General features: G+C 48.9%; 1 protein-coding gene across 4 annotated transcripts in view; it reads left to right on the forward strand.

Annotated features, from left to right (window-relative positions):
- PHC2 (polyhomeotic homolog 2) overlaps positions 1–18,229 on the forward strand; it is a 120,652-nt gene that overhangs the window by 95,813 nt on the left and 6,610 nt on the right. For 3 of the 4 annotated variants that reach the window (XM_069574719.1, XM_069574721.1, XM_069574720.1), the window contains 3 exons: positions 14,698–14,900; positions 16,575–16,704; positions 17,513–17,627. In XM_069574719.1, coding sequence (XP_069430820.1) covers positions 14,698–14,900; positions 16,575–16,704; positions 17,513–17,627 — 448 coding nt within the window. Of the gene's footprint in view, positions 1–1,316; positions 1,652–14,697; positions 14,901–16,574; positions 16,705–17,512; positions 17,628–18,229 lie in introns of those variants that run through there. The other variant, XM_069574722.1, reaches the window with a different exon arrangement.

An 18,229-nucleotide genomic window follows, 5' to 3' on the forward strand; every position in this document is an offset into this window, starting at 1 on the left:
GTTTCTTACATTCACAAAACATTTTTAAGACTCAAAAGAATATTTTGTGATACATGAAAATTATATGACATCCAAATGTCTGTGTCCACAAATAAAGTTTTATTGGAACACAGCCACATACGTTCATGTTGTGTTGTCTGTGGTCACTTTCCTGATGCAACAGTAGAGTTGAATGGTTGCGATAGAGACCACATGACGTACAAAATCTAAAATATTGACTATCTGATCTCTTACTAAAAAAGTTTGCCAGCTACTTTTGAGTCTAGACGTTTAAGAGAGGTAGGACCTGGACATGTGGAGCTGGGCAGACGGCATTCCAGAAGGGACTAGTGAAGTGGATAAAGGTAGGGAGGGAGTAGTGTGGGCATGTTTATAGAACAAAATATAAGCGTAAGAAATGTAGGGACAGAAAAGGGAAGGAAATGTGAATATTAAAGAAGGCATTGAAAAATGGGCGGAGGGAGAGGGAAAGAAAAAGAGAGCAAAGTAAACCATCAGGGAATATAAAATAAATGTAAAATGTGGAAACAAAAAGAGATGAGGCCTGCGGGGAAAGGGATGGGGAGATGAATGAATGCTAAGAAAGGTAATGTTGGAAATAGAAGTCAAGCATGGAGAGAGAAATTCGGATCATCTATTCAGCATGAAGCTGGGCGTGGGGGGTGGGGGCTTGTGAAGGTCTCACAAGCTCTAGCACGTCTACTGAATGAAGGTGCTTTCCCAGTTCAGTTTAAACCAGCGTGGTTTAGGAAAAGAAGTAACATTTACTGGGCTCCAACTGTGTGCCAGGCACTGCCGGCAATTTGTGTAAATGCCCTCAGTTAACCTGCATAGTAAGCCTAAAGAGGAGGCATTATCCCCGTTTATGGATGTGTAACTGGGGCACTTTGGTCATTAGTTAACCTCTCTGATACTTAGTTCCCAGTGGGGAGGATAATGACTACTTGTGGGGTTATTGTGAACTCTTTTAAGTGAGAGGAGCGCGCGAGCATGTAGGGCTTGACACAAATTAAGCACTCAATTAGTGCTAGTCGTTATTCTTCCTGCCTCCTACTTGGCCAGGCGGGAGTCACAGTCCATCACCGCACTGGGGACTTCTGACGGGGCGAGGGCGGAAGCCCGCGCGGCACGGCGCGGCGCCTACCTCCCTAAACCTCAACCTGACGTCTCTAACCGGCCACCGGCCTCGCGGCGCCTTCCCGAGGGCGCCGCGGGGGCGGGGCCGGCGCGGCCGCACAAAGGAAGCGCGCGGCCCAGCTTCCGTGCCGGCGCCCCGCCTCCCGGAGGCCCCGCCCCGCGCGCCCCGGCCCCGCCCCGCCCCTCGCCCCGCCCCCGGCGGAGGCGGCCGCGGGAGCCCTGCCGGGACGCGCCGCATTGTCTCCGCGGCGGCTGCAGTCCTACAGCGCCCGCCGCGCGCGCGCGCAATCCGCCACCGCCGGCACCCCCACCCCGGCCTCGCGCCCCTGCCGCCCTTTGTGGACGCCGGCTCGGCCGGTGCGGTCGGATGCGCCGCGGCAGCCCCGGGCCCCGGCTCGGAGGCTCCCGGCGGAGAGGAGGCGGCCCGCCCGGGCCCGGGACCCCGCGCGAGGCGGCGCCCGGCCGAGGGGTTGAGTAGGCCCCGCCCGGCCAGGCCCAGCCGGGCCCTGGACAGGTCAGTGCCCGTGGCGGGGGAGGGGTTCTCGCCCGTAGGGGTCCCGCGGCCTGCGCTCGTCTCACCGGACAACGGCCACCGCCCTCCGGTGCCACTCCCGGCCCAGGCCTACTCGGCTGCCAGGCCGTGCCAGCCCGCGACTCTCGCCCTCCCGGCGCCGGGGAGGTGTCCTGCGCCTCCCCCGCCTCGTCGGGGACCCTGCCTGCCCCTCACTCCCCCGGCAGCCGTTGCGTCACCCTCGGCGTGCCCAACTCTTCCGTTGTGTCCCCGCACGCCCCCACCCCCGCTTCGGTTCTCCGGGGACGGCGCTTTCCCGGGATGGACGGTCCGCTTAGGGACAAGGCTGCTGGCATCCGCTCTACTTTCTGGGTAGGCGACTGCCTATCTTGGAGGGCCTGCGACTTAGCTGGAGAGTTTTGTTTTTAATCTAGTCTCACGAGGCTTTTAATTGGATGGAAAGGGACAAGCTGTTCTGCGTCCGTCCTCTCTTCCATTTTTAGAAGAGCGTTTTCTCTCCTTCCTATGCCAAATGAAGGCATATTGTATTGTGTGGGCTCTTTACATTAAAAGTCGAGACCTGTGAGATAACGTAGTTAAATTGAAGTCCACAGGGAGGGAAATAATCTGCCCAAGGTCAGGTTGCCAGCTAACTGTGACCCTGCAGTGATGAGAACTAGCCGGCGACTGCTATATTGCTGGATACCAGTTTGTGCCAGTGATAGCTCCACCGTCGCAGTCTTCACCCTCCCTCCCCCAAGGCCGCTTTTGAGACCTGAACAGATTTCACTGACACAGTTTCAGTTCTAATCAACTTTCCTTTCCTTCCTGCTCCATACCCAGAATGTTGACCTTGTTCCCTTACTGTCTACAGAGACACAGTTTTCTATTGCTTTTCCTGCTTAACAAATCAGTGACAGCTCTCCCCCTTAGATCTCCCATCCCAGATCTTTAATCCCCTCCCATTAGCATATTGGACCCAGAGGATCCCTTGTTGTGAAATAAGCTACCGACCTAAATCCACCATATGTCCCCAATTTTTCTAGGACAACCCCAATTTAAAAGATTCCATCCCATTGTCTTTATCAGCCAAGTGCCTCAATTTTTGGTTTAGAAAATAGTGTCATTTTAACTGTATCAGGCCCTGCTGTCCTGGCCTTTTCCAGCCATTTGACTCTGGGGCATAGCTGGGTAATCCAATTACTATTCACCTGGGATTTTTTTTTATTCCTTACCCCCACCCCCAGTTAACCCAGACATTGGAACTGCTAGGATTTCTAGATGAGTCTGAAAATTGGAGACTAATGAGGCAGGGAAATTCCTTCTTGCTCCTATCTTTCCGCCCCTGCCCGCCCCCCCCGCCCCTACCCCCCAGCTTTTATTCTGTGTACAGGGCCCCAGACCTGTGGCAGTGTCTGTTGATTCAGGGCTTCAGTTGAGGTCACATGGGATGCAGGGCTTCATATCACTTTGACTCTAGAAGAGAAAGAAACTTACTGCGTTGGTTACGGGGCAAGAGGTTCTGTCTCGTATCTAAGATGCCTGCGCAGCTAAGTAGTTTTGGCTCCTCTCAGATTTCACACACCTTGTTTGCCCTCCTGACCCATGCGAAGCATTGTCCTAGGCACTGTGGAGAATATACAAGTGGTTTTCCCCGCTTCGCCCTCAACATCTGGATCTCTGTGTGGCAGTGACCACACTTTTGAATCAGCTGATGCCTGTGTGTCTCCCACTGTTTCTGTCCCTCAGTTCCAGTCCCTGCCAGACGGGAACCAGAGCTTCTGGCTCGGCTCCTTTACAAGGGCTGGCTTCTTTCACAGAAGGCCCAGCAGATGGGCAGTGGTGCTCGTGCGGCACCTGCCCTTTCCAGGCACTCACCATGGGAGCTCTGCCCCTCAGCCCACCCAGGATCTGTCTCCAGGCTTGTCCATACACATTGGGAAGAAGAGGTGCCTTTTTTTTCCTCTCCAGCGTTAATCTCAAGTCCACTTTCTGTTGTTCTTGAGCTGCTTTTTCAGTTGTCGAACTGCATTTTTGTGAGCCGTAGCTCCTGTTTTCATCACCTTCCCTGCCCCCCGCCCCGGCCCCTGCCGCCTTTTTAAGCTGTTGTTGTATTGCTAGCTGGCACATAGATACTTAATGAATATTCGTATTTTTCATGGCCTCCTAGCCCCGTCCACTTCTCTGCCAGGTCCTGGCTTAATTTCTAACTTGCCTTTGTCAGGTGTACTCAAGATATTATTTCCACTGCCCTCAAAGTGAGGAGGAATCTCCAGCTCTTCTTTTTTCTGTGCCAGTAATGATTCTCCTGGCTGTGGGCCTCTTCAGCCCTGGTTGCTCTGCATTGCAGTGGAGGAGAACCTCTTAGGAAGGTGTCTCATGCTTCTCCAGACATCCCTCCTCTGATACTGACTTTCTAGTCTAAACTGGTGACCTTGAAACTTCTCTGCTTGCCCCAGAGGCCCCTTCCCCCATCTCTGACCCTGTGTCTGTGCCTTGCTCTGGCTCAGCCCCAGAATCCACTCTTTTCAAACCACATCCTTTTTCCTGCCTTACTCATTTCCTGTCTCAGATACTTTGGATCCCTTGGATCTTTCAGTGGGAGAGAGAATAAGGGGAATAAATAGATAGATGATTTTATGAAACTGTTCATGCCTCTGGTCTTGCATGCTCTTACTTCGGTGTCCTCTCTGTAGGTTTTCTTGTTTTAGGGGAAAGAAAACAATTACTATCTCAGATTTAAGAACCTTTCCCTGAGTTTGTGAATGTCTTTTTGTCTCTTTTTTCCTGTTGTGATTGTCTGTCCTCCTCTGGGCTGTGGGCCTCTCTCTAGGCATTCAGTAACTTATTTGCTGAATAAAGTTCACCCCTTTCCTGTCAAAGTCCTTCCCTTTCAGCTCACATTGATAGGTAGGTAAGCCAACATAAAGTTTAAATTGAAAAACTAGGGAATAGGATGGTGGTTCCAGTTCTAATAAGGCTGCTCCATGGAAGTGTGACATTCAGCAAGAGTTTTTACCTCCTCTTGGTTAGTCCCAGATTATATTATTAAAGTTCTTCCAGGCAGTGCCATTTACTCTCCAGACAGATTTGATTCCTTCCTGGAAAAGATTCTCCTCTGAAAAGCTATGTCACATCTACTAGAAATAAGAATAAGGAAGCAAGACACCTTCAGAAAAACATAGTTTCTCTTTTATTCCCTTTCTTTGGTGCCAATTTTTGCAACTGGAAGATGAAGATGATGATTTTCTGTGGTCAGGAGGAATCTCACAAAAGTGGTTGTAGAGATGCTTGGGTGTTTTCCACTCCTGGAGAAAGAGTGAGGACTAGCTGCCTTACGCAATCTGCTCCCCCGAGGGCTTTTGCCAGTAACAGAAATGACTCTCTGCAGTGACTTACTAGCACCTTATGTGATGGAAATCAAAGCTGGGACTAACCCCTCAAGGTAGAGTGATGAACATATACAGATTTATGTTTTCAGTGTTTTTATGGCCTGCTTTAAACTGCAGTGTGAGTCACCAGTTTAAAAGACTCCATTTGAATATGTGTTCTGTTAAAGATGTTTCAAGTGGGCCTGTTTAAGATAACTTGAAGTACTTATCCACAGTTCAAATAGATGCACATTTCATTTTAAGCATTGACTTATTTAAAAATTTCAGCTTGAATTTAGTTACATCAGAACACAGATATACTTGTTTTTAAAAAAAAAAACTCAGAGACAAAACATCTTTAATTGAACTTTATGACATTTTGGCAATTGTTAGGAAAAGAATTAGCCATTTATTTATCCAAGACAACAGTCTTACAGACTCAGGGCTTTTCCCCCCATTAGTCACAAAAGTAGAATATAATTGACATAAATAAAAAAATGTTTTTTTAATAGTTAATCCGGTTATATAATTAAGAATGATTAGTTTTTGACAATATATACTAAAAAAATAGCATATGATTTAAATAGTAAATTGTTACCGTGTGATTCATCGTAAAATCATCTAGGCCAGCATACTTAATGGTTTTTTCTTTTTCCTTCCCCTTCCAAATTATTTATAGTTAGTGAAAAGGGATGTGTTTTCCTATACTTTAAATTTCCAAATGATTTTTTTTTTTTAGTTCAATCCAAAAGAAAACATTCTTTCTACATCTGCCAAAGAAGTGATTGCTGTTAAACAGGGATTGCCAGTATTCTAAGATAAATCCAGATGTTGAAGAGAGTCCCAGTCTGCCATTGGGCTTTCTTTAAAGCAGAAAACCTGTGTCTTGGATGATTTTCTTCTTAGCAGTGAAATTTGTCATAGCTTCTCTTAAGAAAAGATGGCTTTTAGATGCCATGTCATAACTGACTCTTCTCCAGTAGATTAGGAAGAGCAGGCCTGATGCTGAATATTGGAACTGTTGGCAAGAAAATGAGAGTTCATGACTGCTAGGAGTTATTTTTAAAGCCCTAGTTGCATGGCTATTATGTCTCAAATACTGTATAATTATCCCTAGTTACTGATATCTTTAGCATATTTGAAACCGTCCATATGTGGCCTAAATCCACACTGCCATATTAAGACATTTTTAAACAGCCCAAGCAAATGGCACTGTAAATTAAAATTAATGTGAGCCAAATACTACTTTTTAAAAATATCAATTAAGTCCACATTTCTAGGCCTCCAGTATTAATCTCTTCTGTCAGCTGATTGGTAGCAAAGTAGGGTGATTGAAAACTTAGACAGTGGTTATTAAAGGGAGAGGGCAGTGTTTTCTAAGAACAGAAATGATCAAGAAGATTGATTTGCAAGATAAAAATAATCTATCCCATTATATAGATAAGGACAACCAAGGCTGGCTTTCTCTAGTGCGTTCTCTCTCTCTCACTCTCACCCATTTCTCTAAGAATATTGTTGCTTCTGCAGTTGGTAAACAAGAGAGTCATATCCAGCAAGGCGGCCTTTCCTTGTTATCAGCCTGAAAATAGAGAATTTTCTAAACATTTGTGGTTTTTTTAACTGTTGCAGATCCATCTTCCATGATTTTATCTTCAGCTTTTTAAAGTAATTTCTTTTCACAGGCTAAACCACCTCCTGGCATTATAAGAACCACTGGGAAAAAGTGGTTCTTTTTTGGCTCCTAAATTCTTTGCTTGTTTCTCTTTATGAAATAAATGCATAGGAAGGGAATCTGGCACTTCTCATGTCCTTTGGATTAATGACTGTTGAAGATGAATTGAGATGTGTGATCTGCCCTCACCGGCAGGTATATTTCCCTTGTGTTGCAGTTCATTGTCAAAGTGGAAGTATGATTTCTTCCTGAAGCCTGAACTCAGGAGTGCCAGGACAGGATGCTGAGTAGGCCAGGGCATCTGAGGAACATGAGTGATACCTGAGTTTGGGCCAGTGAAAGAATAGCTGTGCTCTGCAGCCGCAAGAGGCCAGGCCCAGTGCACTGAGCCTGGGGCAGTTTCCTGGTCTCTTGAGTCTCAGTGATGGGAGCTCTCCAATGGCAAGTCAGGCCTCTTGCACTGCATTGTAACTGCAGTATCACATTTAACCCTTGCCACAGCCATATGAGACAAAGATGAGCATCCCATTTTACAGATGAAGAAACTGAGGCCTTCAATAACTTGCCTGGGATAATCTAAGATTTAAGCTTAGGGTCTTTCTGATTCCAAGTCTTAACTGCCGTGTAACACAGCTTCTAGATGTAATCAGTGCCAAGCATTTTTCATGTATAAACTCTGCTATTCACTGTCAACCTGCAAGACAGGCAGCATGATGGTCATTTATATAGTTGGAGACACAGACACAGAGCAGGTACCAAGTTCTTGAAGCTGCCCAGGTGATCAAAGATGGAACCAGAGTGTGAACCCAGTCTGCCCAGAGCCGGTGCCCTTCCCACTCTGCCATGTTTCCTGTCGTCTGCAGTGATTCTGGCCTCTGGACAGAGGACCTCTCATGTCCGTTCCATACCTTTTGCCTTGTGAAATCGCAGCATCTGCTAGAGAGCTGTGACATCAGGGTATCTGGGAGCCCTCCCTGGGCGCTGGAGACCGGAGGACTGGCTCCAGTAAGTGGAGCTCTTGTTGAGAACTCTCCCTGGCTCCCTGCAGCTGGAGGTAGTCATCGCATGGTGCTCCTTGGCCTGAGCCAGGCAGCAGTGCTGCAGCTGTGTGGAAATCCCCCCTGAGTCCCGGCCCGAACCGTGCGGGGGCTGCTGGCGGTTCACTCCATTGATTCCTTCCTCCAGAGCTGGGGGTGGCCGCTTGGAAAACATTCAGCTGTTTACAATTCAGCTTATGTCCACTGTGGCTGGGGCCTGTGGGTGAGTCAGAAGGGCTGTGCGCTCCGCCTGTGTCCAAAGAGACAGGCTGACAGTCAGCTGTATGGTAATGGCCGCAAGGGAGGAGGAGGATCCCTCCTACCAGACTTGATGCTTAAGATCCAGGAAGCCTGTCTGCTCTCGAATCCTCTTAACCCAGACTTAACAAGGTCACTCCGCAGTGACACGGAGGCCCGTCTGAGGCCACCTGGCCCAGCTTCCCTGGCATTGTGCCAGCCAGCTCTCCGCAGACACAAGTCAGCAGAGCGGGCCAAAAGTATCTTCCTGTGACAGTCCTTTCTTCCCTTCTCAGGAGAGGCTCCCAAGAGCAAAGGTGCTCTGAGGGCAGGATGGTGACAGCACCTGTGAGAAAAGGCTACAGCCTTTTGTGTGTCTGACATCTCGGTCCTTAGCAGAATTGCACAAGCTACAAACATTTGGTCTTGGTGCCTCCTACCCTCTGGGTTCTCAGGGGAACCCAGGGTGGGAAGCAAAGTACAATTTTCCCACCTCTAAGAGCTCCTTTTATGCATGGTTTAGTGGGTGGTGGTGTTTATTTGCTAAATCACATCTGACTTTTTGCAACCCCAAGGACTGCAGCCCACCAGGCTCCTCTGTCCATGGGATTTCCTAGGCAAGAATACTGAAGCAGGATGCCATTTTCTCCAGGGGATCTTCCCAACCCAGGGTTCAAACCGGGTCTCCTGCATTGGCAGGTGGTTTTCTTTGCCCCTGAGCCACCAGGGAAAGCCCGTTTTAGAACATAGTCTCTTCATTTAGGTGGCACACACTCTTGCCTTCATTCGGAAATGTAGACTTAATTACGCACCCTTTTCCTCCTGTGGAAAATTAAGATGTTAGACCCAGGACCCTCCTAACCCCAGTCCACAGAGGACTAGTGCCCCTGATCCAAAATATCCACTCTTCATCGTGCCTCACCCCAGACCTTCTGTCCCTAAATGGGGAGGAAAGCACTCTGCTTCTCTAAATGATTCACAGCCAGGTGTGAATGACTGCAAGTGTATATTTGCATTTTAAAGCAGGTTGTTAACCAAATGAGTCTCTTTAGTTGACTACTCTGTCAGGGTCCCAGGATGGAGCCACGATTCCTCTTTCCCTCTCTCTTCCCCCTCCCCCCTCTCTCCCCACCAGCAGATTGGTACTTAACGAGATTTTGTACCTCCCTCACTTGCTGGGCGGCACTAATGTCTTTAGGGGCCCAGCTATAATGAGATTGTAAAGGGTGGCCACAGCCTTTGCTGAGGGCTCACTGGGCCCTCAGCTTGCCACCCCATGTTAGCACCAGGTGTGCCTGGTCTGCATCAGCTGCTCTCCGCCTGGGATGTGGCTTCCCTGGGTGTCCCTTTGCAGGCGCTCCGCTCAGGATCTCCGTAGAGCAGGCAGTTGTCGAGGAGCCCTGCTGTCACCCCTCCTGCCCATGGGACTGGCCTGCCAAGCTGAGGCCCAGTGAGCAGGACTTCACAGCCAGCGGCCTGGAGAGAACGCTCTGTGTTGTGTAAGCGACCTTGTTTTGCCATTTGTCGAGAGGAATTTGCTGCAGGAAATGATCCGTGTTACACCTCCTCTGCCTCCTTGAATCCTCTATTAACTTCATTAGCTTTGTCTTACTCGTGCTGCTGCCAGGCACGGGTAGTTAGAAGTCTTGGAAATTAAAATACTTCTTTCTCCTCATGTCTGTAGAAAGTGGAAATGGCCACTGGCCAAGCTGAGGGGTACAAGGAGAGGCCCTGCTTGCTTTTCATCTTCTCTGAAGTCAGGTCTTCAAGGCTGCTTATTTTTGGGACAAATAGAAGGACTTGGTCAGGTCATCTGAAACACCCACAATAAATGTTAGTACTGAACCGTATTTTAGCATAACTGATGATTTTTGCCACATCTGTGCTTATAAAGAGCACCATCTGCTGCTGCTGCTGCTGCTAAGTTGCTTCAGTCATGTCCGACTCTGTGCGACCCCATAGACGGCAGCCCACCAGGCTCCCCCGTCCCTGGGATTCTCCAGGCAAGAACACTGGAGTGGGTTGCCATTTCCTTCTCCAATGCATGAAAGTGAAAAGTGAAAGGGAAGTCGCTCAGTCGTGTCTGACTCTTCGCGACCCCATGGACTGCAGCCTACCAGGTTCCTCCGTCCATGGGATTTTCCAGGCAAGAGTACTATAATGGGGTGCCATTCCCTTCTCCAAAAGAGCACCATAGCTGGTTCCAAAGTGGCCCAGATGGAACCGAGCTAGGGCCAGCCCGACCTCTGTCTTCGGGGGCAGGAGAGCTCAGCCTCTCTGGACACCTACCTCCTGGCCCTGGGGGCAAGGCTGTTTCGTTAGGTGCCTCTGGCCTCTGCTTCTGGAGGTCATCATGCCTTTGCAAATGCTTGGAGCCAGCATCAGTGTTTCAAAGCGGGTCAGGGAACCCAGAGCTGCAGTCTTTGGAGCTGATTTAATGCTAAATTTCCCATCCATTGAGGAAATCCCCACTCTAACAAGAAGAAATGGGCTGAGAAGTAGCTCTTATTCTTCTTCAGAGCCAGGTAGCCAGAAATGCCATTCTTGTAGGCAGGCACCAGCCCAGCTGCTCTGTCTCAGTCATTACCGCCTCAGAAAGTAACTTGCCAATCTCAACTGGTGGTTGCTGTTGGAAGACTAGGGAGAACAGTACTGTGGTCAGCCGTGAAGATGGAGGCCACAGTTTCCACACGCTGTGGCTGTGGTTCAGCGTGTCTGAAGATACAGACAAGACCGGGACAGCCCTGCCTAAATAGGGCCCCTGCTTTGCCTAGCATAGAAGACTGGCCCTGAGCAGATAATTTCACAAATGGGGCCCAGGGAGTGGGGAGGGGATTCGCCCTTCCTGTTTTAATCCAGTCCCTATAAGGACTGTTTCTGCCAGAGCCTGAGAGCAGATTGAGACACAGCCTACAGGTTGAGGCCTGTGTTATGTAACGACGCCCCCAGAACACATTGCTTTGTTCATTCTCATCGGAATACTTGGCCCTTTGTGGTCAGCTTCAGTCAAATGCTAGATTCTACCTCTCCCTTCCCCACCCCCACTGGAGCTTGGTTTTATTTCCTTCCTGCAGCTTCTCCTTCTCAGGGTGTCCTGGCCTCTGCCTTGCAGATCCAGGTACCTCACTCTGTATACAGGCATTTGAGACCTGTGGGAATCCCAGCAGCACTTACAGCCTCGGGACCGGTCAAGGGAACTGAGTAAGGAAGAATTCCAAAGATAGAGGACTTCTTTGTCTCTCTCTCATCTGGCCTCGGGGCCAGCAGGGCAGGTTGTTGCACGTTTAAGCTGCTTTCCCTTAAGCAGGCCGCAGAGCAGTCTGGGAGAGCGGGAAGCAGATTAAATTAATCTCAGTGTGCTGAGCTTGGCGGGGGGTGAGATCGTGTATGGTCATTCTAGAAATAGCCCAAACTCCTTTGTTACTAGAGCAGATGATGAGGGTTTGCCTGCAAGATGACTGCAAAACAGAATCGTTGCAAACCTCTGTACAAGTTGTAAAGCACTCTCCTGCCCAGCCCTGGCACTCTGTCTGTCCTGCAACCAGGCAAAGTTATAACGGAGAGTGATCGTTCTAAGGATGTAGTGAAAGGTCTTACTGGTTTGTTCTCTTGCTTAATAAGATCCCTTTTTTTTAGAACTTAAATTCAAAATGTCTTTTTCCTCCCAGAGTTAAGCATTGGCCCTGTAGCCCCTGGGCTGGTGAATGTCTCTGTTGGCTACTGTATTTGGCATGAGGAAAGAATCTGCCCTCAGGAACCACCACCTCTTTGCAGTGTACATTAACCAGTAGGGTAGAGGGGCCAAGAAGAAGAGTCCAGCAAGGTTGGAGAAATCTCAGGGAGATAGGTATCAGCACCCATTTGGTGATAAATATCAGTGAAAAGAGGCAGAAGGGTATGATCCCAGAATGTAGAGGAAAATGGATCAATTCCATAGACATGCTGTGAAGTGAAGTTGCTCAGTCGTGTCTAACTCTTTGCCCACCTGGCTCCTCCATCCATGGGATTTTCCAGGCAAGAGTACTGGAGTGAGTTGCCACTTCCTTCTCCAGGGGATCTTCCTGACCTAGGGATTGAACCCAGGTCTCCCGCATTGCAGGCAGACGCTTTACCATCTGAGCCACCAGGGAAGCCCCAGAAGTGCTGTGAACTATAACAAGGGAGCCACTCGTTGCTCATCCATGCTCTCCAAAACAAAATTCTTACAAACTGGATCTCCTAGATCAATACTTGATATGATACATTAGGGTTAACTATCAGACCTTAAAAGATGCTGACAAAGATGACAGAGGGTGATGAACTTGCAGCCTTTTAGATAAGCAGTTGAAGGAGCAGAGGGAGTGTGGCCTGGAGGAGAAAATACGTGCTGGGGTCATGAGTGCCATCCTTCATGACACCAAGGGCGTTTCTTGAGTGTTTCCCAGTGTGCTCACACCGCACTGCTGTTCATCATCTCACTTAGCCCTCATAGCAGGGCGATAGAGTGTCGTCTTATCATCTGTATTTTCCAGCTGGAGAAACCGAGGCTCAGAGACAGATAAGGACATGCCGCTAATCCTTAAGTGATAGAGACCAGTCTCTGCGCCAAGTCTAAGGCTGTGTGTTTACCCATTGTGCACGTACAGCTAGCCTTGTTCTGTGTGGTCCTAAGGAATAGACCAGGATAAGTAGACAGAAATTAACAGATGGATTTTTGGCTCATTGTAAGGAAGAACTTCTTGAACTGTCCAAGTTGGGGACAAACTACTTCAGAGGTAGTGAGTTCCTTTGTCATTAGAGGTGTTCAAGCAAATGCCAGAAAATCACTAAGTGGGGCTGTTACAGAGAAAGGTCAAACATTGGTAAGGGCTTGAACCTAGGGAATATTTATCTAGGCTCTAATTAGAAGGAAATAATTGTCATTTAAAAATAGGATTTTAATTTAAATACTAAGCTTTCTATCTTAACATTTACTCATTTTTAAAAATACAGATTAGTTTTTTCATGTATTTAAAATTTTAAAGCAAAGAAACTTAATTGATTGCATAGTTAACTCAGTCCTCCTAGAGTTAACTCAGTCCTTCTCAATCCCTCAACTTGGATTGTTAAGGAAAGATTTTTTTTTCACTTCCCAAACACCTTTACAATTTAGAAACACTGATTCCAAAGTAGAAAATTTCCATCCCTATAGAAAAGTCAAAACTGTCCAAAAATTTTTTTTCAAAGGAGACTATAAACATTGAAAGGAATTTTTCTTAACTTGCTGGTATGACTGTGTCTCCAAAGAATTATTTTAAAATCTCATTAATCACATCTCTCAGGTAACTCCTGCTCAGCTCTGAAGTTCATTACAGTTGAATTATAGAAGTCTGAGTACCGAAGATGTATGTCATGGTTAACTTTTTTTTAACAAAAAAGATATTATCCTGGTTTATTGTATGCTAGGACTGCTAGTAAGAAAGCCAGTTATAAACCTTTCCTAAAATGAGTTTACTTTGATTTCTCCATCCTATATAATTAGGCATTGTAAATTCGTCTTCTGTGGTGGGATTTTGGATCTTTAACATGAAATAAGAGCATCTTCCTATAAATTTTGTGCAAAAATTGCTTTAATAATTATACTGAAATCATTTTCCAAAGTGTGTACACATATACACACTGAGTTATGCTTACTGGCAGTAGGCTTGTTGCAATAAAGAAATGGCTTTTTCTTTCTTTTTTTCTTTCTTTCTCTTTTTTCTTTTTTAGGAAGTTCCAGTTTAAAAGCAGCCTCAGCTCACACAGTTGGTGGTGGTAGAGAATGGCCCTGGGAAGGGGTGGGAAGAGAGTTACAAAAGTGAGATAAAAGTTGTTTCTCACACATTGAAGCAGCTCATGAGAGGTACTGTTTGAAGTGGAGATGAGGAGGTCCCTTATGCGGTTCCATGGAGGCTTCCCTCATGCTCTTTGGAGCTCTCTGTCAGGCCTTTCAGAGGAAGGCTGGCAGGCCTATGGGGAGAACTTAGGCAACGCTGTCCCTGGAGGGAAGGACTCTGTGGCTGGCCAAGGATCAGATTGAGTATGAAGCTGAGAACTGGGTAAGAGGCTTGATTCGAAGCACAGGACCTGCAGAAACAGCATAGATAACCTCATCTCTGCCTGGTGGCTTCCTTGGCGGAGACATAGAAGACACACATATCTTAATGCAGTGATCCCAAACAGCCAGTCTTTGCATAGGCAGATCTATATTAAAATGTTTACTTGGGGTTCAGTACTTTGACATTTCATAGCATGCTTAAAATTGGACCCTTGCCCGAGGAACCTCATAGAAGGTTCCTTTAATCTGTCTTCCCCCAAACCCATCAAACCCCAAGCCCTCTACCTAGTTCAGCTTTTTTCATCCTGGTTTCAGATGGTACCTTGAATACACTTTTCTCCCTTGAGCTGAACGTTAACTTGTTTGTCCAGATCAATATTGACCAAGGTCTTCACTCCTCCAAAAGGCAGAATCCTTGTCTGTTTAACCTAGTCCAACTGTTCTTAGTGCAGGATAAGAATAAGAAACATGTCTGGTGGTTTAGCCTCATTGTTGTAGGATGGACTAGACTCATGTGGTGGTGTGTCCACGGAAACTGTACCACTTTGAATGGGTCACTGAGGGAGGGGACTGCCCGGTGTGCATTATTGGGCGAGGTGGAGTCCCTGCTCTCCCTGTGCTGGCCTCGACCTGGCTCTGACCTCATCTGCTTGTGTTCTCCTGCTTTCCTTGCACAGAGACAGGGCAGGGCATTGTTCATGCACTGACCGACCTCAGCAGCCCCGGCATGACCTCAGGGAACGGAAACTCTGCCTCCAGCATCACCGGCACTGCCCCCCAGAATGGTGAGAATAAACCACCACAGGCCATTGTGAAACCCCAAATCCTGACGCATGTTATCGAAGGGTTTGTGATCCAGGAGGGGGCGGAGCCTTTCCCGGTACGGACTACTTCTTTTCCCCTCTTTTTTTTTTTTTTTTTAAATAAGTATACTTTGGATGTGTATTAGAATATTTTTACATTTCCATGTAAAATTTCTAAAAATGTGAAAAAAAAATTTGCTCTTTCCTTGCTCATTTCCCCCCAAAGGAATGTCATTTTCTTTGTAGGATTGAGTGTCTTCCTAAGATCCAGAAGGGTTCAGTAATTAAGAATAATTGGCATGACCCCTTCAGTTAGAAGTTTCCACACAGACTCAGCTGTGTCCCCACCTGGTGAAGTGGGAACCCCTTGGTTAGAAGGGAGTTCACACTGGGGTGTTGGGTGCAGGATGATGGACTTTGGGAAATGAGACCTCGTTCAGGTTTGAATGCCACAACTCCCAAATGGCAACACTTGAGCCAGTTAGAGAGCAAATGGAACCTGTATAGAAGAGAATCCTCAAGATCTATCTGAGTGGAAGATAAGTGAACAGAGTTCCAGCCTGAAACTTCTTTTCTGGGGACAGAACCTTGAAAGAGGAGTGAGTGAGAGTAAGGGGCACTTCAGAAGGGGCATTTCATCAAGTGTCTCATTATATCACAGGGAAATACAGAAGAGGCAGGAAAATGGCTCATTAAACACAGTACCCAGCCCAGATAGTGCAGGTGTAATTTGGTGAGACAGGTTGCCTGCTCCATAGGTGATAGGGGCCCAGAGCCAAGTGCACTCCAGCCTCTCTCATGATAAAATTAACTGGTAGAGACACAGCATCTTCATGGGATGCCATCTGTCTTTTGAGCTTTCTTTGGATCCATGAGTGGTTTTAACAGTCATTCAAAGCCTCTGAGCTTGATTAACTGAGATGAGTGGACTGCCCTTCTGAAATGCCAGAAGACAAAAATGCCCAGGCTGGTTCTCATCTGCTTTCCCTCTGGAGGTCCGTCAAGGCCTGTGGCCCCTTAGCTACAAGGAACTTTAGCCCTTCACATCCCCTCCCTCATTAGACTCAGTCCTCCCTTTGGCCTCCTAGAGAAACAGCAGAACCTAGCTGACCTGACCATGTAGCTGTAGACGGGGTAGCAGCCCACTCTCCCTGCTAGAGGTCTGGCCACCAGGCTGCCTGAACAAAAGGCAACGAAGGGAGTAAACCAAAGCGTGAATGAGCCGTCCAGGATTGGCCTTTCAGTGTGGCCCCGTGTCCCCATGTTCCTCTTCTCTGTGGCTGCCTGTCCCTCTTGACTCGAGTAGGGCAGTGGTAAGGGAAAGAGCAGTAAGGGATCCAGGAATGGTGGCGGGACTCTTGTATCACCCATACACTCACATGCAGCTTCAGCCGTGTTCCTGACCCAAGATATGTGAGGGCTGGGGCCTGGCCCTGGTTCCAGCGATGCCGGAACCTGACCTGTGTCTCCACCTGTGCGCCTTAGACAGCTGGGAAGAGGAGATGTTCTGACCCTCTAAACCATCCATCAGTCCTGGGCTGAAGCCATTTTCATCCCTGTCCTTTGGTGGCCAGTGGCATCTTGTCTCATGAGCTAAACAGCAAAACAGGCCTTGAGCAGGGTGTGCCTGGATGGTGGTAGGGGGGCTGGCCTCTGCGCCTGGGTGCTTTATACTTGTGATTGTGATGAGGCTGAGAGCAAGCGAGCCTGCCCACCTGACCCTCACGGCCTCCTGTCACCTTGTCCTCTAGGTGGGACGCTCGTCCCTGCTGGTGGGGAATCTCAAGAAGAAGTATGCACAGGGGTTCTTGCCTGAGAAACTTCCGCAGCAGGACCATACCACCACCACTGACTCAGAGATGGAGGAGCCCTATCTGCAAGGTAGTGTACCAGACCGTGGATGCTGGGCCTTCAGGCGGGGCGGAGCGGGACATCAGCAAGGCCGGAGGGTCCTTTCCTGGTGTCCACGGAGGGTCTCGGGGCCAGAAATTGTGTGAACATGGTGGTCGACCAAACGTTTCCCCCAGCGCCCACTCAGCCCTGTCCCTCGAAAGCAGATAGGAGCCCCTTTTCCCGGGGAAATGTGTGTCTTCCTCCTCTCCAGCCCCGGGATCCCCGGGAGTTACTGCTGAGCTGTAGGCCAGCCGGCATGGCCCCAGGCAAGTTGTGGCCTTCCTCCACTGCTTCCGGGGCCTTCACTCAGGAGAGGGCCCAGCGCAGAGGCACAGTGGAGCCAGTGAGGGCTGCACCTGCCACAGGAGCCCCCGGCTAAATGGAGGTGGATGGGGTGCCTGCGTGGCTACCGTCTCCTGGGCTCTGATACCCAGGCTGGCAGCCAGCTGGACACCCCCCAGGAAGGGTAGAGTGATTGCAAACCAGCGGGGACAGCATTAGCACTTTCCCTCTAGAGGGTTGCCTGCTTTCTTCTAGGGTCGTAAAGAGGGGGCGCTAGCTCCTCCCCACCATGTTTTGTCTCCTAGCCCCTAAAAGAAGAAACTGTCAGGTGTCCAGGGTACGAAGTCATAAAACAGCGGTAAAAGTGGGTTGGCACTGTCCAGGCAGCTGCTGCAGGGCACGGCTGTGGGCATGAGGAATAGGCTGGGCAGAGTGTGAGAGGCCTCAGGGCAGGCTGTGGACAGTCCTATGGGGACCACTCACTGTCCGCACTTACCAACTTTCATGCTTTCAGAATCCAAAGAGGAGGGTACTCCCCTCAAACTCAAGTGCGAGCTCTGTGGCCGGGTGGACTTCGCCTACAAGTTCAAGCGTTCCAAGCGCTTCTGTTCCATGGCTTGTGCAAAAAGGTAAGCGCCCTCACTCCGCTGCTGTGCCGAGCCCCTCCCCTCCTCTCAGGGTCGCACCTTGGTGCCCAGCTCCTGCCTGGAAGCATTGTCCTGTCGCTTGTTCGCCCGAAAGCTCCATGAGCAGGTCCAGGCAAGCAGCATCAAGCCCACATGGGAAGGAAGAGGCATTTGGCTTGCCTGGCCCTCCTGGGCACCCCTGGCACCTGGCTTTGGCAGCTCCCCTCTCCGTAGGGTCTACCTAAGCCCCCACTGGAAACGTTGCCCTGAGCCACTGTACTGACCACACCTCCTTTGTGAGCTCTCCCAGCTCGGAAGGCAGATGGTCACAGTAGACATCAGTGTTGTTACTGAGGGCCTGCCATGAGCAGGTCTCTGTGCGAAGCGCTGATGCACATGGTGCCGTCTCGTCTTCAGAGTAGCCCTGTGAGACAGGTATTGCTGTCAGGCCCTTTATACATGGCAGGAAACTGAGGCACAAGAAGTACCTGTACCTAAAGTCTTTGAGCTGGGGATCTAGATGTCTGACTCTTTAAGTGCTGTGTGGTCTTTTTGCCAAGGTGGAAGGGGCCTGAGCTCCCAAAAGAAGGGAGTCTAGGCCCCTA

Source organism: Ovis canadensis, chromosome 2 (assembly GCF_042477335.2).
Source record: "Ovis canadensis isolate MfBH-ARS-UI-01 breed Bighorn chromosome 2, ARS-UI_OviCan_v2, whole genome shotgun sequence".
Classification (NCBI taxonomy): Eukaryota; Metazoa; Chordata; class Mammalia; order Artiodactyla; family Bovidae; genus Ovis; species Ovis canadensis.